Here is a 21,599-nt window from a genome sequence, read left to right on the forward strand (position 1 = left end):
GTGCAACTGGTCGTGAAACGGGTGAGTCGATTGAGAATTTTATACCGAGAGAAAGAAATTGGAGAAAAAATTACCAAACGAGACTTAAAATATTCTTCATAAGAATATCCTTCATAAAAAAAATTGATAAATCATCTAAAGACAATTAAAAAAAATATACTCAAAATTAATTAATATTTTTTCTGATTTTCGTGGTAATTTTTACTCAATTTTTCTCTCATTTTAATGGTTTATGTGCCCATCACTCCGACCATCAACTCGATTGTAACAGCAGTTGCCACAATGACTAATGCGAATAACAACTAAATATTCCTATCTTTTTCAACATCACTGCTGTATAACGAGAATGACATTCTCCTCTTACGGTATAAACCCCGTTTACTTATTTGGTTTAACTATCGCAAAAACACAGTCTTAAACTGAAAATAATTTTCTTCCATCATTCGCGATGCGGTAACGAGCCCAAGTTGTCATCCAACAAAGCGAACTCTTTATTACCCCTCGATACCCCATTCGATACGACATTTTTCCTCACCAGAACCTGACGAAGAACATGAGGAGACGTTTCAACGTCCTCTGATCAATTTTCTCGAACACCTCAAATTTTCCGAGTCCTCAGTACCAACACCCCACAATCAACAACATTTAAAAAATTAAATTTTACATTCACACATAATTTCTCACTCACTCTAGTCATTAAAATGAAATTCACACGTCTCCTCATGTTCTCAAGCCCCTGCGATCGCATCAAACAATTTTACCGTACCCCATTCACCACTGAAACGCGATAACCAGACAGGATATTCTTCCTGATTCCATTGAAGATGTTAAATGATCTCGCGTTCTCCAACCCCACCTGAAAAAGCTCACCTCCACGTGAACCAATCGTCGGACAGTATCTTCACTACAGAGACTAATATACTCAGCATTGAAACCCCACCGATGTACCTCACCAACGAATGCACCGCAACGAGTTACACAGAAATTTTTTTTTTTTTTTTTTCTGTCGAGCACTGGAAAGCAGTAGCGAATATAAATAGACAGATACATACGCGCGTTGAAGATACATGTGCCAATACATATGCCCCCCTCCCCTCCCCCCTCGCCACTCCATCTCCACCCGTGAAACCCCATACGCATTGGTATATGTGCTGAGGCATCACGTGCGTGTTATGTTGATGATGATTGGGTCCATTGCGAGGGCATACACACGGGCCCCGCAAGTCAAGATATATTATAATCACTCTATTTATCATTTACAACACGATTCTCGCCTGTCTTCCGTACGCAGACCGGTAGCCCACCCATTGAGAACAAATCTTGGGGAAATATTAGTTTCTACTGTGCGGGAGAATTTTTACCGGTCGGGGGAAAATTCAATATCCCGCGGTGAAATGATCTTCCAACAGCGGATATAAAGGCTATAATGTAGTTGAGAAAAGTGGCTTCCTCATCGTCATTTCGATTATTCACGCCAATTATTCTCTGAAATATCCATGAACTCGGATTATCGTTAGAATGTCATTTGATTGGCGGATCATTACGTCATGAGGAGATGAAAAAATTTTTGATTGAACGGAGGGAAAGGAATTTTGGATAAAATCTCTAGAGTAAAATTTATTTCTGTGTAGAAATATTTTTTTTTGTCAATTTACCCCTCGGTTTAATAAACATTCAGTTGTTTATTTTATTTTATTAGGACAAAGATTGAAATTTAATTAAATTTATAGAGAAAAATCGGACAGAAAAATATAAAAAAATATATACAATAAAATAATAGCATAACATAATAGAATTTATTATGTAATAAATTTGATAGAGATAGAAAATCGATATTCTCAAGTTCAAACGAAAAAATGTCATTTATATTATTTAGAAAATTGTCACATCACTCGGAATTATACGACAGCTCCTGTCACTCAACGGTATTTCCATTCGAAGACTATTTGTTCGTTTGATTACTCCAGACAGCCTGGTGCCGCGCTAATTAACGAAACGTGTTGCGATAGTGCATAGCTAGTAGCTACAATCTACGCAGTCTATTTCACTTCACCGCCAGATGGATTAATCGAGAAGTCGTGTATCTGTATCAAGTGTCATACATCAAGCCTCGACCAAGCGCTGAATCAGGATAATCATCTCCAACGCGTCGACGGAATCGGCATGATTTCACGTAGAGCGTTAACATTAGGTCATCCCCCGACTGATGGATCACCGGTAGCTTGTTATGTCAATAGAGTCTGTCATATCGGGATTAACTATTCACTTCATAATTGATAATTAATTTTTTTAACGGTAATTGGGCCTTCACTGAATTATATTTATTTTTTTCTATAAAAAATTCTCAATCTCGTCCCAAACGGAAATATTTCTGGTGAATTAATTGATTGGGAAGTTCTTCGATTAATTAATTAGTGCGACTGCGTGTGGTGAAGTTCGAGAGTGAATTTTTCAATTTAACAATATCCAAAGTTCACTTAAAAATAATTAGACTGACCATGAAACATTTTTTTTTACAACATTGGGGACTGTTTATCGAGAGGAGCCACTTTGCGGAGTCATCCACGCCCTTGAATTTAGTCAGCCGATGATTAACTGATATTTAAATCGTATTTGATTAATTTTGAATCCCCAAGGTTATTTTTTAACACTCACAAAAAAAAAATTCGAAACGTTGTTGTTCCTATTGCGCAGTGAGTTTAACATTCATCATAAGGTCACGAATCTAATTTATTTCCTTCATCGTTCATCAAATCGTTCATTAAATTCAATTCCAAAAATTTTAAACCTAATAAAAAAATATGGGGAGGGGTGTCTCCCCACCCCATCACCTTAAAAAATCCGCAATTTTCCCTTCCGCCTCCCCATTCCTCCCTCCCCGTGTCGCTGTTATTCCCGCGGTCCTTTTGTCCGACTTTATCACCCAGCGGTCGCGATATTTACAGCCCCCCCCCCCCAAAAAAAAAAAAACCCCAGAAGAGGAGAGATGAACACCGCCTCGTTTACTATCAGATGAGACCAACTCTCCGAAGGAGTTGAACAGCAGCATCTCGGGGTCCCCCTGAAAAAAAAAAAAAAATCACCGCGCACCAGGTTATCAGTGACGCTACATCTTATTTTACGCGTTCTTCACCCCAAGGGACATTTCTATGCGGCGTCTATGACGTCGGCGTGGGTTAGCTGGAGGAAAATCACCGGACTACGGCGATGGTGGAAGGCCCCACTGACTCGTGCTAGACGCAAATTGACCGCGTGTGCCGGTGAAAACACCGCTCTCACCAGGGTACCCCTGTGGGAAGGTAAAATAAACAGCTGAGGGTAACCAATAGGCGGTGGTAGCGGTGGTGAAGGGGTAGAGAATTGGTTACCAACTAACTGTCGGTATTTACACTCACCACAGACTCAGAAGTCTCTCTCTTCTCCGCAGCTTCACCATACCCTCCATACCCTCCACACCACCCTCTCCCTTCCTCCTCCTCCCGCCCCCCCCCCCCGGACCCGTGAACCAGCGCTGGGAATTGTTTTGAGAAAATATTGCCGGCTGGAGAAAGACCTGGTGTACTGGACTAATAGCGTATACGCGGCGGCTGTTCCGACGCTATCAAAGAACACGTAATTGGGATTAAAAAGATATTTGTTGGGGGAATTATATCGAGACTGAATTACCTGGAGGGGGTCGTGTTCGCGATTTTCTGGGGGGTCTGGAATAGCGAGAAAAATATTCGGTGAAAATGAGGAGACGGGTGGGGGGGGGGGGCAATAATTACGGAAATTCCGGAGAATTCCGGTAATTGTTGTGTTCTAATTATCAAAAATCTCTATTTTTGACATTTACAGTTTATTTATGAATTCTATTTATACATTTGTTTATCAAAAATCTCTAATTTTCTAATTTTTTTTTATTCAAATTAGATAATTTTTTTCCCCGCAATAAAATGGAAAATATTCGCTTCTGCCAGTGGATATACACCTCTAAAGCGCATATCTTTGGGGATTTTCAATGCAATATCACAATTTCCAGGGGATCACATCTCGCGATGAGCAAACGTCACGATAGACGAGGGAACATCCACTGGTAAATCGATGTTAATCCCCAGCGGTATGGATCCCGCCGATAATGAATACCGCGCAACTGGTTATGAATGTCTAAACATACCTCTGGACAATTTTTCATCCGTCTTTTCCTTATTTTTCTCGGCTATTTTTGCGTAACTCCGCTGTGTATTTACGTCTGTATCCCATGCGCTACGCGCCGCGGTACTTTATGATTATTGGAGGGCGGGTCCCACTGGTTGAATGCTCAAGGATGCATATCCTAGGTAAGATTCACCTTATCCACAGCTGGAAAAATACCTGCACACGGAGAGAAATATTCAAGAAAAATTACCGATATTTTCCGTAATTCCGGAGCGAAATTCCATTGTCGGACATTTAACGCAATTGTCGTGAAATTTTTCCGAAAAATTTCCTCATTTTTGGGTGAATCGACTGTTATAAATTACTGTACTGTCGCGATAAAAATCCCCGTCGATTCAAACGATTTGTTGATATGAAAAAAAATGCAATTTAACAATTTAGTATTCGGTCCACTGTAAATAAATGTTTCGTACAGATTTGGACACTTTAAATAATAAAGTGTTGAGGTGTTTGGATGGACAACTCAATGGAACCTGAAGAAAGAAATGAAAAATATATTTTTCATTAATATTTAGTTGACAGTGTCAGTCTCTCGGTGAATTCACAACTTCATATTGCGAAATTCACCGCTCCTTAAATATTCGTCTCGTAATTTTTCATCTCAGCGCGATTGATCTCCTTCGAGATGGGCCTGAATTTTTCACGTGGACAAATTCGCAACCGAAATCGCCGGTCCAATCTGTTGCTGTATCATCTTCATTAGGGCTACACGGATAAATGCCGTACCGTCGATCAATAATCGATAATATCGATAAAATCTCCCTCCTGAGACGGCGCAGGGAAAACGTTGGGCAATTTGTGGGCCACTTTGCCTGCCAAATGCGAGTAAATGCGCGATAATTCACTCGTTACCGTGAGAAATAGCGAATTCCAATAGTTGATTTTTCCCAGAAAAATCGTTTCTGCAATTTCACTTTCCTGCGTCTCGCGATTTTACTGCTCACCAATTAACAAATTAGCAAATTTCCGAGAAGGAACAGCTCTCGGAAAACTTTCCCGAATTTTCAAGAAATTACGGAGTAAAATTCAGAGGGAATTCCTGAACACCTGGAGGAATTCATCGATAAATATCGGTTGTCACTCGAGAATTCCTGCAAACCATAAAATTTCTTCATTCGCTAAATTTTGAAGAGGAACCGAAAACTCTTTTGATTTTGTCCCGTTGAATGGAGACACAATTTTCCTCCAAAAATGTCGATAAATTTTTTTTTCCAGCGAATAAAAATTTTCCGCGGTTTTCTCGACAAATTTAATTCCAAAATTTCTCTTTACGGACCGGATTTTTCCCGAAGCGCCAGAAAATTTCGATGTAAACAGACACATATACAAAAGCGGGTGGGGAACCGGTTCCCCTCTCGATTTATCCATACGATAACGACATGTTTTACCGTAAACATTCCGTTAATTTTCGCCGGTAAGTCAGTACCGAGCGAATTATGTATTACTGGTTACATACACCCGAAAAAAAAAAAAACATTTCATACATAACGACACACAGCGAAACGAGAATGAGGATGAGCCAACGGGCCGTCGCATAAGTCATTTGTCTCTCGTGAAAGTTTATAAAGTTTGTAGATTTAATTTTTATTGGGACGATTCATGATTACACTTGGGCGTATTCACGAATGCAATGCCCGACGGGGCTTAATAAGTCGGACAGATTAAATCTTGATTTTTGTTCTTAAAAATTACACATCGTATCGGGCTTATTTATGAACGACTGTTTCTTTAATTTTAATCTGACGACTTCTGGCGTATGAAGTACATTTAATAATCAAGTACTTTGATACCGTTGCGTAATGATCACTTTGTTAAGAAGAACGAGGAATTATGGCGTCGTAAAATTCGGGGAATACTCAAGATTTTAGGAAATTATCACTGGAGAGGAGTTGATATAAACGATGGACATTTTTTTATTTAATCGTGAGAACAAATTTTATTTTATTGACGTTGTGGACAAATTTTTATGGGCCATAAAAATAAAAAATGGGATTTCAAAAACAAATGTTTACTAATTATCACAAGAATTGCGTAGAATTTTATTTTTTCTTTCAACATTAGATTTTTTTACTGAACAATTGGACTGAACGTCCGATTAATGATTTTAAAAACTCTATTAATCAGCTACAATTTTATATAAACCCATATATAAATAATTATCAAAGTAATTTAATTCCAACAAACTCGAGTCCATTAAATAAAGATTGGCAAAATCATTTGGCGAATCCATAAATTCGAAATGTCTGGAATTTCCCAACGAATCGGAATGACTGTGTTTTCATTCACAGCCGCCATAAATATGATTTCTCCTTTTCCCAGGGTTTTTATCCCGCCATCTCCTCCCCAAGAATTCGAAACCCACCACCGCATCTCGAATAACTCAAACAAAATCGAACAGGAAAATCAACGAGGTATTGCGCAACATCAACGAATAGTCATCCGATAGTTTTTTTTTCCCACAAAAGTCGTCCACATTCATTTGCCGGGAGGACAGCCCTAAACTTCCGGTTACGTCGCGACGTTAGTTGCGTGTCAAAAGGCTGTTCGTTGTGTTATCGAACAACGGGGCAATCATAACCGTCGCTGCACGCCACAAACCACGTCAATATCGCTCCTCGATATTCTGGACTTTGGGAATTCACCGAGGAGGTTTCGCACGTGAAAAGAAATTTTGGATAAAAATTGAAGTTTTCGAGGGCGAAACGTGGGACAAAATGACAACAAAAACCAATTTTTAATTTTACCGCTTAGGAATCAGCTGTTTGTTAAATTTTCGAGAAGTCACAGGTCTTGAAAAATTTCCAGGAATTTGCAGGGAATTCCTGAACAAAATCCTGGAGCTCCAAAAATTTTGGAGAAAAAATTTTATATAAATATTTATTTTCACATATAATACCACAAGTGGTTCAAAATTATCGAATATTTCCCGATAGATTTGTTGCAAACAAATGAAGGAGTCAAGTTTTTCAGGCTAAAAAATCACGAGTGCGAAGCACGAGTGATTTTTCCTGAAAAACTTGACGACTTCATTTGTATGCAGGGAACCTAGAGGGAAATATTCTATAATTTTGAAGCTCGAGTGGTATTCAGGGGATTATTTTTCCTATCCAAATTTCGGCCAAGAGAATTGTGCCATGACATGAAAAGAGGTTTATTTGGTTAAGTGTCGTTTGTTTACCAAAATATTCAAAAAATTATCGCTGATATTCGAGGTAGGCTATACAAAATATCAACAAATGGTGCAATTCTATTGGCTGAAATTTGGGTGGGAAAAATAATCACTTGAAATTTCCTGTAAATTATAAAATTTCCAAAAATGTCAATCAATTTGTTTTTAACAAACGAGAATTTCCCGCAATTTTCTGATAAATTTAATCTTCATCCCACGTTTCACTTCCTGGAGGTCCAATTTTTCCCAAAAATTCCTTTAAGTCTATGGATAGACTGACTTTTGAGTTCGAGGGAATGAAAAAATAGGAATAAATTTTTTTTGAGGCGCAATGGAGAGATTATAAAACTGGGGATACAGCACCGAGGATGATACGACGAGAGGTACTCTTAGCGTGACCTGACGTTTAACAACAATACGTGATCCGGCCTTTATGGGCCCAGGATGGCCCCTTGCATACTCGCACTAACGAGCCGTACTTGCGTCGAGTTTCTTTCACCTTTCACCAAAGGGGGGCACACACTCGGGTATATTCCACTTGGGGCAGTTAATCGCGTGCGCAAACGCTTCTATTACTCCAGTAAACTGGCCTTTGTATTCTGTCATAAAAGCGATTCCTCGAGTGAAGATTTAAAGCGACCATTGACGCGAGTAAAAATTGAAATCGATTCGATATTTATCAGCTGCAGAACTTCCAATTTTTTGTCGATTTGCTTGTGTTTCTGCACCTCATTAATTTAACTTTGATTCATTTATTTTATTTCCCGAGAAATTTTTGTGTTCAGTAAAAATTCCGGGGCCCACAGGTAACTTATTTGAGGTCCTATGGGCCCAGAAAAATTCCTACACGAACACTGGAATTTTCTTTCGGCGCTGCGAGAATTTTTCCGGCGCTCGCACCTGAATTTTCCTGACTCCATTCAAATAAATCCATTTTCCCGCCCTATCACTGCAATTTTTCCCCGATTTCCCCCACATTTTTAATCCAATGCCCCTTCACGCGTCAAATTGTTCCCTTCGCATGCCCAAACACCTCACGATTTTCCCACCAATTTTCCCCTCACCAACAGCTTTCGAAAAATCCCTGAAAAAACCTGAACTTTTAGTTCCGCGTGATTTCAAGTTACCGCCGGCACATTGAACCACGCGGTGTGCGTGCGAGGTCAGGTCGATCCTTGAACTTGTACCCCGGTTGGATCCGAGCGTTGGTTACCTATCAATCTCACCCAAGTTGTTAGATAATTCACCCGCCCCGCGTATCTACGTACTAATTGAGAAATGATTTCACATTTTCCAAATCTACGTGAGGTCCCTACCATAATTGCATTCTGTACGCTTTCATGAGTAATTTTAACGGTCGTAGTTCGGGGTCAATAGCGGTTAGGGGTATGATGGAGATTACTTCATCATGGAAAACGATTTTATATGAATCGAGGGAACTTTATCCTTGGGAAATTTATAAACAGCAATTTATGAATTTTATTCACTCGGGGGGGAGAGAGAGAGAGTTGTTCTGAAGGATCCGAGTGTGGGGAACGAATTGACGTGTCAGGATGGGGAGGGGGGGGGGATCAATGGGGTGAAATAAGTTTCAGATTTCCTCGTAATGTGGAATATTCATGGATGCGTCAGTTGGGGCCGTTTGTTGGGTTCAATTACTAAACGATCGGCTCTCGATATCGAAATAAAACTCGTGATTTATTGACTTTTACAGCGTTTAATCTTTAAATAAATTTAAACAGATTTGTGGGTAAATAAAGGGATATTTATTCAAGAATAAGAGTGAACTTATCGAGTAATGTTAAAGCAAATAAACAAAACAGTTGATTTGTTGTTAATCGATTGGAGATTTTCAGTAAATTGATGTTCTAGTGATTATTATGGACTAAATAGTAATAAATAATAATAAATGAAGGTCATGGAATTAATTAGGAAAAACTTCCACGTGATCATTCGATTCGGGGACTGTAGGCCCACATCTTATTTAATTCCCAGTGCGACACGGAATTCCGAGTTTTTTTTTCGATAATAAATAATAAATTCCTCGTGACTTAAAAATTTTCGTCCCCTTCATATGACTCAATTAATTCCCCCAAAAAAATTCTCGAAATGAATGAAAAAATTCCGACGAATCCCTTCCCTCACCCTCCTATCACCCCCTTCAACTACTCCTTTAACATGCCACTGCGATATCTCTCGAGAACGCGTGGTCATCGTAATTCTTTCAACCGGTGCGCGGGCGCATTTCGGTAAATCATCGTCGTACGCCCGCATAAATATTCCACCTTAATTCAGTATTAACGGCTTAAATTATCGAGGAGCGCGTGAAGGACCAGGTGACGCCCACAGCCGTCCACGTACGTGTACGCCTGCATTTCTGGCGAATTCACTCCTTGAAAAATAACCGATGCGCCGAGTGGTTAATAAAAATGAAAAAAAAATTTGTCTTTCGCTCGAAGCTAACTCTGATATCAAGTAGAAAGCGGTGGCATAAAACATCCCAGATAATTCGCCGATTAACCACGCCGATTATTCGCGGTTTACATTTTTCTCCAGTGAACACTAACAGATATAAAAAAAAAAAAAAATTCCCAACCTCACCATAAAAATGCTCGTCATGTTGGGTAATTAATGGTCTCATTGTTTTCAATGGAGCGACTGTCGTATGATAAAGGTCCGTGATATTATATTTTACCCCGGAGTTAATTCCGTTGGTGGAAAACAGGTAGCCCATGATTTTAAATACGAATGAGAAGTGGAATAAAATATTGTGGCTGAAGTTATGGAGTGGAAAAAGTCCGGCAAAGGACGGCCCCGATTTAGATCACTAAATCAATTACTCAACGCACGGACAATTGTAATTGCCGCACCGAGAGAGGTTTTCTCGGTAGTTGGGGTGACTTGGTGATAGTATGTGTATGTGTGTGTGTGTATGTGTGTGTATGGGAGTGAGTGTCTGCTGGGCGCCGCACTCAATATCTCGTTATCCCGGCGAGAAACAATCGGCGGCCGATATAATTAATGTTTTATTAATGACGCTCGGGTGAGATAGAAATCCGGGGATCCGAAGTTGTATATTAACTACAATATTTTGTTGCTGTTTGTTTTTCGAGGCATCGTGATTACTTTATTTCAGTCGTATCATGGAGAGGGGGGGGGGATATGCTTCCACATGGGGTGAATTTATGGCGCTAACTGTGGAATGAAATGTAATGTATCGGTTAAAAAAATTTAGTTTATGATTTTTCGGCAAAATGAAGAGAAACACTGGCCGACAATCGGCCGATACTGGCCCAGTGTCGGCCACTCTTCATGCCCTAGTAGAGTAGTAATTCCGCCCAGTATTTTAACAGGTTTGGGAATTTTTTTTTGGCCCCGGGACTCGATAAAAAATCCAAATTCAAAATCAAAAAAAAATATTATATCGCAGATCACTTCAGATAAATAATTTTATTCCCAAAAAATTGAAATTAAATTTTCTAGAACCCAATAAAACCCCCTAAAATCCAATTCTCCATTTTCCATCACCATCCCCTGACATAAAAGTGAAAAAAATCTCTCCGACCCCTTCAATCCCCGCCCTGAATTTCCCCGGCTAACGGCACCTCCTGGTCCCTTTAATCGAGCACGCAATTTGCCGGAGGTGAAAATGAGAGGAGCGAATAAAAAACAACGAGCGATGGAAAGACGAGAGGATGCGATATCACCGGGGCGTCCCGCGAAGAACCCGGGGATTTGACCATACGCCTCCCCATACCCCCAACCCCCCGCGTCTTCGCTTCATTGTCCTCGTCGTGTGGGTGTGGACGCCCCCGTCAACAGCATCACCACGAGAATATCTCCCTCTCTCTCTGTTCTTCTGTCCGTCTTCCTCGGTCTCCTCGGCGGCAACGTCCGGCACGCCCTTGCCAAAGATAACCCCGATGCCACATCACCGGTTTATAATTGGCCCCGTGGTACCTATACCTCGTAAATCTATTTGCTGCATTTCACTTCCTTTTTTGCATCTCCACTGTTTCGTCGAGCTAAATAATAGAGCCACGGTATTTTGTTGTCGTGCATTGTGCTCCTCCTTAAATAACAACGTAATACATTGTGCAGGCGCCTTTAACCTTTAGCAGTTGAGATTAATATGCGAAAAAATTTTAATTGATCTGAGGGGGTAATTTTTGGATAAAATTACCGTATCGTTCGGTGGATGTGGACGAGTCTGATTGTGCTGGATTTGAATTTCCCGGGTCGAGTGATAAACATATGGTAATTAGTTTGATTGATGGGCAATAAAAATTGTACACAATCGCTAATTTATACAAAAAATATTTGTTTTAAATTAATTTATAATTTTTTGTACATCAATTTCGGGATTGGACATGAACCGATGAATTTATTTATTTATCCAGTCACTTTTTCATCAAAAAATTAATTGAAAAATTGTATCAACCTGTCAATTGAGAGTAGAAGATAAATGAAATCAATTTTCACAAATTCAATTACCAAATGTCGATATTAATCGAGAGGAGAATAATTTCTCGGCTGTTACTCGTAGGGTTCATACCACCGGAATAGAGAACACGCGTGGGTGTGGGCACTGGGCATTTGCATATGTAAATAACGGCACAAGTATAAAAGTCACGGGTTAGGGGCCATTTGTTAGCGTCGAAGATGATCCTGAGGAATGGGCGCGGACCGGACACGGTTAAACGTGGGCATTATTGTGATACTTATGACGGTGCCAGTATGACAATGCGTTCCTTCTCTCGCGGTTTAATCCACTCGAGGTTTTTTAGAAAGCAGCGGTTTTTTCATCGGGGCAATTAGTCGAGAATCGCGAGTGATCGGTATTGTTGGTCCCAATGACTCGGGGATTTTAGGGGTCTCGGGTCATGGGGACTAGAATGGGAGACTTCAATTGGAAATCACTCAAAGCCATTGGATATCCGGGAAATTCTGGCCATTAAACTGTCGAGGAATTTTTTCGCCTGAAAAATCACTCAGTTTATCCCTCCATCAAAGATAATCTTCAATTTATTTATTTTATTATTTATTTATTAATGACTGGAACAGAGTCGAGGGCTGGCGTCGATGTAAAACAGAGAAAATATTTCTACCGTGAAAGAAATAAATTGAATGGAATATTTATTGAAGAATTACCAAGTCCTAAATGGAATATTTTGCTCTGTAATTGTTAAACAAAATTTAAATAAATTATTCTATCCTAAATTATGAAGATGAAAGTATCTCAGTGAGTGTTGCATCATCGACCATTTGAAATCCCATTTCACTGGGTCCAATTAAATTTTTTAATCACTTGGAAAGGAAAAATCTCATCATCTGAAATACCATTTGCATTGATAACGCGCCACTTTCATCCGCAATCCTCAGTATAAATATTCAAATAAAGAGACATCATTAATAACTCCCAATATCACCTGGTGGCAGATAAATGACTTACGGTTACTGAAGTACCGGCTGTGATAATTATTCATACGACCCATAAAGCTTTAATGAATTGAATTCCTCGAGTCGAATAAATTGTTATGGGTTTTATCAAAGGGCAGGGCATGATGAATGACAAACCGACTAAATTTTCCGAGGTGAACATGTTAATTATCATTAATGAGATCTCATCCAGAATGTTACACCATCATCACCCGGAAATTCATGAGAAATATTTATTTATGAGATGATTTCTCAGCGTTTGATGACACCATTGACATCAGAAAAAATAACATCTCACGTTCATCGACAATCAGAGGGTTCTAATGGTATCAAAAAAATTGTTTCTCTGTAGAAACCATCTCCCTCATTAAGATGCCAATTAAAATGTCATTCAGAATAATTTGCGCCGTTAAATTATCCGCAATTTTCGTGATTATTGTTATTCAATTTTCGCTCCCTCGTGAATATCGCTGAGATTTTCTGGATAATATTTTCCCATTTCCTCTCTGGCAGCTCGAGTTACAGTCCAATTCCGGTATCAATACCTCCTTATTAGCCAGACGCTTCCTTTTACGCTAAACAATAAGAAATACCTTGTTTTATTGTTGCGCAATACCCAGAACTGAAGAACTTTTTCAAATCACTGGTAACAATTCCACAGAGAAAATGGTACAACGTACACCGCAAAATTTCTCCTGTTTCATTTCCCATCGCTGATTCAACGATTCCGAGGTGAATCTGGTGTTCTCCGAGGACCAAATGATAAATTTTCCCTGGCAATCACAATTTATGAAAATGAGTTCATCAGCAGAATGAAAAATAAATAAAAAATCCCCGACGGCGCTCCTTTTTTTTGCATAATACGCAATTTCTCAAGTCAAAATGCTGGCATTAATCCGAAGAATATGGTCTACGATGTACCATTTCTTACCCATTATCTTTTCTCCTCATCGGCTTGGAAAATCGACCTACGTTCACCAGCCCATGTGTACCCACTGGCTGTTGTATTGGACTCAACCGTATTTGGGTGGCATGAGCCAAAGTGGAGGCGTTATTCGCGCCACGTTACGTCATTTTGACGTTCTACTATTCCCCAAGCGGGATCAATCGCACTGAGAAAATCCACAAGTTGAATCTATCTCCGCATGCGTAAAACACGTGCAAATTTCGCGCATATCTGCTCTCATTTCTTTCACTTTCGATTTTTTTTATTATTTTCGGTTGCAGCATTTCGCATTTGTTGGGAGTTCGCAGTCACTTGAAATGGAATTTATTCCGAAATTTAGTGGGACGATTTATATTTTTTGCTTTTGCTAGTTATCAGGTTCTTTCAGAATATAATTTACAGAACTGTGAAGGAGGGTCGATTGTTTAAACAATTTTTTTTTAATAATCCCTTAAAAATGCTTCAGGGCGTGCGATTTTTGTAGTGCGTTAGGGGATAATTTTTTCGCCAGTTGAATATTTAATTGTTTAATGTGTCAGATAATTGGGCGATGGTTTTTGTTAATTAGTGTTTAATTATTGACCTTATTGACTTGCTGAATCAATAATATTCTACTGATTTATGCTGCAGTGGGTAAAAATAAAAAAAATTAAACATGGTACCCGAATTGTTCTCCATAATTTCTCTTAAAATATATCGATTTCTCTAGACTAATTAATTTAGAACGAAAGGGCCTAATTTATGAGACCCTTCATTACATTAAAAAAATTATTTCCTCGAATTTCAAACAACCCCGAACCCAGAAAATTTCACGAAGAGAAAAATTCTTAAAAAATCGACTTAATCACTCAATCCCGACAATGTTCGGTAAAAATTACTCAACAATTACTCACTTTCGAAAAAAAACTCAAAAAATCCCGGAAAAAGCACGAACCGTTCCCTGAAAAAACCCCACAACTGTTCCGTAATTATAACCGAATACTATTCCACCTGACGGGTAACTTCAAAACAATTCTTCCCTCCCCACCGGTAAATTATCCAAAAATATCGAAAAATAAACACGAACCGCAGGTGCCTGTACTCAAGTCCTTAGAGAACCCGCCTATTATTAATTCCCTAGATTGATGGAATCATGCGGGACCCAGTCATTTGGCTCTGAGGAATCAGTGAGAATTAATACCGGGCTATTAATTTCAAGCCGGTCGTTTATGCATCCAGGACTTATAGCCCTCCGTATACGCTGTGGGGCTCATAGCGGGTTATAAAAGGAAAAAAGGGGGTTGACTACCAAGTGAGATGGGTGGTGGGAGGGGGAGGGGAGGGTGGAGGAAGAGGGGAACACAGCGCAAACATCGTGTATGTACGGCTGACTACGTGATTTAGGTAAGACCTTTTTCTCTATCCGAGCGAGTGTCCGTGGATGAACCCAGATGAACCCTTCCCAGGTGGTATACAACAGCGGTATATGCCTTCTCTCATTCACCATGACGGGGCGCATCCCGGGGAATCGGTCAGTGCAAATTAATGCACAGGCATCGATTATGGTAGATAGTAGAGCCAATGTGTGGGTTATGCAGCTTGAAAATACAGTATTAACATTGCTAAAGGAGATATGTATTTTGGATCTCGTCTCGATACGCCATACGAACGGCAAAATCAATCAGCACCGCTCGAATTAATCTCCATCAATTACACCAGCAATTCCGAACGACTCGAGGGACTATCGATGCATCCACATGGTGTGGTTTTACCATTAGATTTTTTTACATTAAAAAAATAACGCGTGTATGCAATAATGAGACGTAGGTAATTTTTGGATTCGCTGAAACGATTGTTAAACTCTAATTAAAGATATTATTTGAATTATTTTATGCATCAGTTTAATGATAATTTATTGAGCTGATTAATGTTAATTAAATTTTCTATCACTTTGAAATGAAACTCTGACTTTCTGTCAGGGGGTGTGGATCGATAGTGAGGAACGATTGACTCATTTGATTGATATTTTTTTATAGGAAATTTTTCGCGTTTTTTTTTCTAATTGTCATTCCATCGATTGACGCTAATTTTTATCGCGGCTGAGATCGTGTTGGCTGATCTGTATAAGCCGGTGAGCACGACCAAGTTAATACGCGCTGACTTACCATTATCGGGCGTAAGTGAGTGTGCCATGGTGAGCTGGTGCACAGGTACAACAGCAGCCAACTATCTCCTTCATGAAGCTGTTGTAAGTTCGCCGCGGGGGTCCTAGTCGCGGGCGTGTTGCCTCTTGCCAGCATAAATTATCCGGGATTTTGCATTCGATGGGGGATCATGGGAATAGAGGGGGTGTGGGGTAGGGGTGGCGATGGGAACAGAAAATAAATGGGATTGAGGGAAGAACTGGGACGATGAGACATTCGATTTTATTTGAGAAAAATCGAAAATTTGAAAAAATTGCATTTTTTCAATTATTTAATACCCAAATTCATAAATTAAAAATTTATTGACTTCTCTAGATCTTCAGGACATTAAAAATTGAATTATATGTTGTATCCCATCTTGTTTATGATTTTCAAAATTAATTTTACATTAAAAACCCCATGACTGGCATAAAAAATGATTTTTTTGATTTTCAGGCGCAAAAAAGTGATAAAAATCGTGAAAAATTGAATTCAATTTAATTCCAGTAACATAGTAACTACCAGCGCGTCTCACAAGTCTCGAAAAACCTTTCAAATTTATCGCTTGAAATTCCAAGGCATTAAGATCACGTCTCGTCAATCAAACGTCTCCTCCTGCGAATAAAATTCCCTTCAAAGGAATTTCACTGAAATAAATAAACCAAATAAACTAAAAAATCATTCCTATCGTATCTCGTTAATTCCGAATATTCCATCAAACTTCACCTAATCACGTATGCAAACGATACATTCATGTATCAAAGAAGTTAAGAGTCAAGCCAACGAGAGAAGGCAAAGCGATTAGGTCGCGACCGTGCACCATCCCCGGTATAACGACATCCTCGAGGAGATTCAGTGCCTCATTGCCACGTAAATTGCCCGGGTATAGACTAGATCCGGTCGCGACCCGCTTTCACACTGTCAACCCCCCCTGTCCCCCCCATTCTCCGCACCCCCTCGCACCGCCACCGAGGCAGTGAAAATTTTCGTGAATATTATTTTCCATTTTATCGATTCATTTTCACCGGTTCCCCATTACCTTAAAATTTTTAAACTCACTTTACGGTATGTGCTGATGGCTGTACCGTATCGAGAGGGGAAAACTGAGAGACAGGCACGTGCTCTGGGGGCCCCTCATCGTGATTCGTGTATCACGCGCCCGTGTACGACGTCTTCTATACCAACATAACATACATATTCGAGATCTCGCGCGATGATCATCGCACGTGCCACGGTACCATGGGTGAAATCTAACGGGGCCGAGACGGTACAAGCGAAATTCCGTCGGGGTTGAGGGACCTGGTGGGGGAGGAGGAGAAGAAATTTCATGTTTACATTAACCCTTAAGAGATTAATCTCCATCTCATTGTGGATTTCTGAAATCCCTTTGCGAATTTCAGTTGTAAAATGGAGATTTCGTCGAATGACGAATTTATTTTCAATTATTTCGGCCTGCTGGCAGGGGTAATTTGGGAGTGGGGGATGGAGGCAGTGAATGGGGAGGGAAATAGATTTTTGAAGGAGAAATGGCTGGAGAAAGTTGTGGATTTTGTCTGTTGTGATCGGGGAATTTAAAATGTGGATTTTTTTAAAAAGAGATTCTGTACAGAGAAATATTTCATATTTATGTTAATAATCGAGGGGTTAATTTCTGCTTCTTTGTGGACTTTTGCAACCCCTTTGCGAAGTCCAGGTATTGAAGACCCTGTGCAGGTGAATATTTCATATTTATATTAATAATTAAAAGACTAATTTCTACCTCACCAGGAATTTTGTAAAGTGACGGATTTATTTTTAATTATTTCAATTATTAGAAACCTCCAGGGACTTCTGAATTTTTGCCTAAATAATTCATCGAACGTAACACTCAAATCGGTTTAAATACTTCTTTAAATAATTAAATTTTCCTCGTCAATTCCATAACCCGTAAGCGAACTTGAGTTTCGTAATTTTTACTGAACATTCCTCTGCATCAAAAAGGGGTCAGAAAACCTCATCGCACAATAAATCCCGAGTTACCCCCACCCTCCACCATCAAAGTAATTCCACCGAGATGAATTTCCTCCAATATGTAATGCCAGATTGCCAGGTGCCCTCGCCGATCTAGACTATCCCGATAAACCCCAGTCTGTTATTCAATTTACCGAGAAAGAAAACCTCCCAGGATTCCCAGCTCCAGATAACAAATCCAGTAATTCAAACTATTCCTCATTCTCCCACTGAAATTACCCTACATTTCACATCCCCTCCCCTCACACACACATCCATCAACTCACCATCTGAAAAATTCCATTACAAAGGCCCGCACTTCTCGCTTCCACCTCAATTTTCTCGTATTAACCAGCATTACCGAAAGGGCGTGCATCTGAATCAATAATAACCAAACATTGATTACTTCGATTACATCGCGAGCGTAAGTGTTCTCAGTATGACGCAATGTACATTTCGTGTATTAGAAAAATAAAGTCAAATTTAGACACGAGTGAAAGGCACATTCGCCGCACCATTCCCCGAGAATCTGGGAAATTCAAATGTTATTTTCACCTGGGGAGAAATGGATGCATCATATATGGGGATGATAAATCTGATGCAATCGTTTATTATATTATGGTAATGCATGTGATAAATAACATTAGCAGGTTTCTGATGTGGCGAAGAAAAATGGAAAATACGTTTTCGATCGGTTGGACATAAACGGAAATCGGGAATTTACATTTTGAAAAATATAGAAAATACAGGAATTTATCTCCTCGTGTTTTTATAAATTTCTAAAATAACAAAATGGGTCTGAACTTCATATTTTTCAAAACCAGATCAGAAGAAACGCAAAAATAAATTATTTAACGGTTCTAAATAATTTTATAATCGGTATTTTTTTTTCAACAGTAAAAAAAATTCCATAAATTTAAGAAAAATCCAAATAAACTCATCTAATGCAAAAAAAAACCCTAAAAATTGTTTCCCATAATTATTATCATGTATTAATTAATTTAGTCCCTCAATTATTCCACCCCCCGATCGCCCGAACTCCGCGAACTTCTCCTGGAATTTCCTCCCGCAAAACCCGGAATTTCTCGAGTAAAAAAAAATTCACCTGTTAAATTCTTCAACCGATAATCAATCAGTCGAATGCCGGTAGAATGTTGACATTCCCCAGCCGTAAAAGATAATATGATTGACATTAAATTATTGTCTCCACCCTCTCCGCCCACTCGATAACAACATGCGATGCCGGGTGTTTGATTTTAATTACCATTAATTAGCATAATGGGCGAGGTTGGAAGGCATCATAAGGTGGAGTGTGCACCGGTGTGTAAAACTTTAAACAAAAAACTAAAATAAACTAAAAAGTACTTTGCGAGGATGAAGCGAGAGAAGCGAACGAGGAGGTGCAGTTGAAATAACGCTCTACGCCTGACTCAGATTACGTCACATATGAAAACGTATGTACCACACTCACCGGGTGATCTTTCTTTCACTTCAAAGCTCTCGAGAGCCAGCACTGGATATCGTCCCGTCGGGGCCGATGCACATATAGCGTGCCAACATTGCCCCGGAGCTAGGACACGAGCGGGCAAACCCTTGATACCCCCGCGCCCAAAGCCTGGCCTCCTCGGCTTTCTAATTCCAAATAAGTTATACCACTGGGTTCTTGGTGGTGGTGGTGTACACTGATATCCCTGTCACGCGAGGAGAACGCGGCGAGAATTTTTGACGGCTCCAATTGGTGCACCAGAGCGACCGGGAATTCGTCGGATGCGCGGAGGAAATTCTCGAGGAGAAATTATCATATCGCGAGGGGAAACGGAATTTTCGGTGGGTTAAAAGGGAATTCGCGGTGGGGTAAAAGGGAATTTTTCCGCGAGGAAGATAATTAATCTCTTAATTAAGTCAAATTAAATAATTCTAGCGAAGGAAATTTTTACGGAACCGTTTCCCCAATTTCCATTCAAATTTCCAGTCAAAAATTGCAAATTCGTCGGCTAAAGGTCCTCAGTCACATTTGCAATCGGCAGTCAAATTTGAGTTTCGTAATTTTTACTGAATACTCCAGTCAATACGTCCGTACGCGTTTTTAAGTTGAATTACCTTTAAAAAAATCTTACAATGTACAGGCATTAAGGATAAGCGAGAGAGATTGAAAAAAATGGCACAATAATATGTACATTTACCATGATCGTCATTTCTATTTCTCTAGTGTTATTCATAGGTCCCAAGGGTTAGCCGCGATCATAGTTGCACAAGATTGCGAGTCTCCCCAAGGCTGCGGCGTTACTTATTACCGATGGAATGAGCTTAGTAGTTTTGCTGTAAAAGGCAATATCAAGAGCCCGTGGCCTCGTGCGCACAACTTCCCACGTTTCAAGGGTCCCCAACCGTGTGTATTCTATCAGATACGAAAATAAGAATGTTCAAAAGGACAAACGTCAAATGACAAAGAGAAGCACCTCCTCCGGTCCCTCGGAACCCGGACAAATAAACAAAAAATTACTCGCTCTTTATCCACCAGACTTTCTTCGCTCATCTCGATCGAAGTCCATTTTTCCCCATCCTCTCGACTCCACAGAAGTGTGATAATTATGCTGGTGGCATGTTTCGCATGTAATGTATCGTAAATCAAACAATATATTTTTACGATCGACGGACTCCGCCTACCGAGTGTATTACCCACGATTTACGCATTAAACTCGATCATGGGGCATGCGAATTTAAACTCCTCAATACTTCCCTCTGAATACTTATTAACTTTCAACGCGATGTTAAGTCCAGTTGCGATGCTGTCTTTAACCACTAGCCAATCCCATTGCAATCATCGTCGACGGGTACACATCAAGTGAAAATTCAATCGATCATTGATATTTGATATCGAGTGCTTTACGATTATAGATGACGTCTGTCGCCTACTTATTCTCGAGTTTTATCACTTGAATTTATCCTTCAGTCAAGTGGAGTTTATTCTGGGAGACTGTCCATTATCTCGGGCTCCTAGCGACGGACCGCCGACAGTCGGCCGGGGGTCGGCCGACACTGGCCAAGAGTCGGCTGAATGTCGGCTGACCCAAAACTAAACTAATGAATATTTTTTTATATTGGAAAAAATGAATGAGAGAAGAGTGAATTTTGTCGCTTGGAAAAGTCCCAAAATTCAAATTCAAAAATTAGAATTAATTTGCTCAATTGAGGGCACAACTACCCCGACTTTTCCTGGTCCATCCCCATAACATTTCTCTCCATAAATGACGCATCAATATTTCCGTTACTTATCATCACATTTTTCTCTCCCTGAATCATCACTCCACCTGGAGAATAATTCACCAAGACACACAATAGCTCTCGTCTGAATCACCTCGACATTAAGACTTGAAAAAAAAATCCCTATCTGTTCATCGCCCCCGTTGGACAATACCCGGGTTCATTCGCGATAATTACCCAGTGACTCGCAATTAAATAAAACCATTAAACCAACGCCAGACCATTCGCTCACATATGAATATGGAGAGATGTACCAGTTACACTGGTGTTTGTACGAGTGATGGAGAAATACGAGTGAGTGGCGACTGCCAGAGTCCTTGAAGACGATCGGAGTGACTCTAAATCCTGGTGTTGTCTGCCTTTGTTGGATTCCCCTTCCTCTCATCATCAACGATGGATTCACACAAGCCGCGCCTTCTTGGAGCCAGTGGCA

The 21,599-nt window shown here is 39.9% G+C and overlaps 2 protein-coding genes across 7 annotated transcripts in view; one reads left to right on the top strand and one right to left on the bottom strand.

Moving 5' to 3' along the window:
* Positions 1 to 21,599, top strand: part of LOC135168246 (Krueppel-like factor 3) — a 152,392-nt gene that overhangs the window by 105,918 nt on the left and 24,875 nt on the right. The gene's annotated exons all lie outside the window — the stretch shown is intronic.
* The window catches only part of LOC135168252 (guanine nucleotide exchange factor MSS4 homolog), a 124,818-nt gene that overhangs the window by 69,132 nt on the left and 34,087 nt on the right, over positions 1 to 21,599 (bottom strand). The window contains exons 4-5 of one of the 6 annotated variants that reach the window (XM_064132254.1): positions 18,190 to 18,278; positions 16,500 to 16,560 (exon numbers count right to left, since the gene is read on the bottom strand). The exons of 3 other annotated variants lie outside the window; for them this stretch is intronic. In XM_064132254.1, coding sequence (XP_063988324.1) covers positions 16,515 to 16,560; positions 18,190 to 18,278 — 135 coding nt within the window. In that variant the 3' untranslated portion in view covers positions 16,500 to 16,514. Of the gene's footprint in view, positions 1 to 13,233; positions 13,381 to 16,499; positions 16,561 to 18,189; positions 18,279 to 21,599 lie in introns of those variants that run through there. 2 more of the 6 variants (XM_064132253.1, XM_064132255.1) reach the window with 2 other exon arrangements.

This window comes from Diachasmimorpha longicaudata, chromosome 12, assembly GCF_034640455.1.
Source record: "Diachasmimorpha longicaudata isolate KC_UGA_2023 chromosome 12, iyDiaLong2, whole genome shotgun sequence".
Classification (NCBI taxonomy): Eukaryota; Metazoa; Arthropoda; class Insecta; order Hymenoptera; family Braconidae; genus Diachasmimorpha; species Diachasmimorpha longicaudata.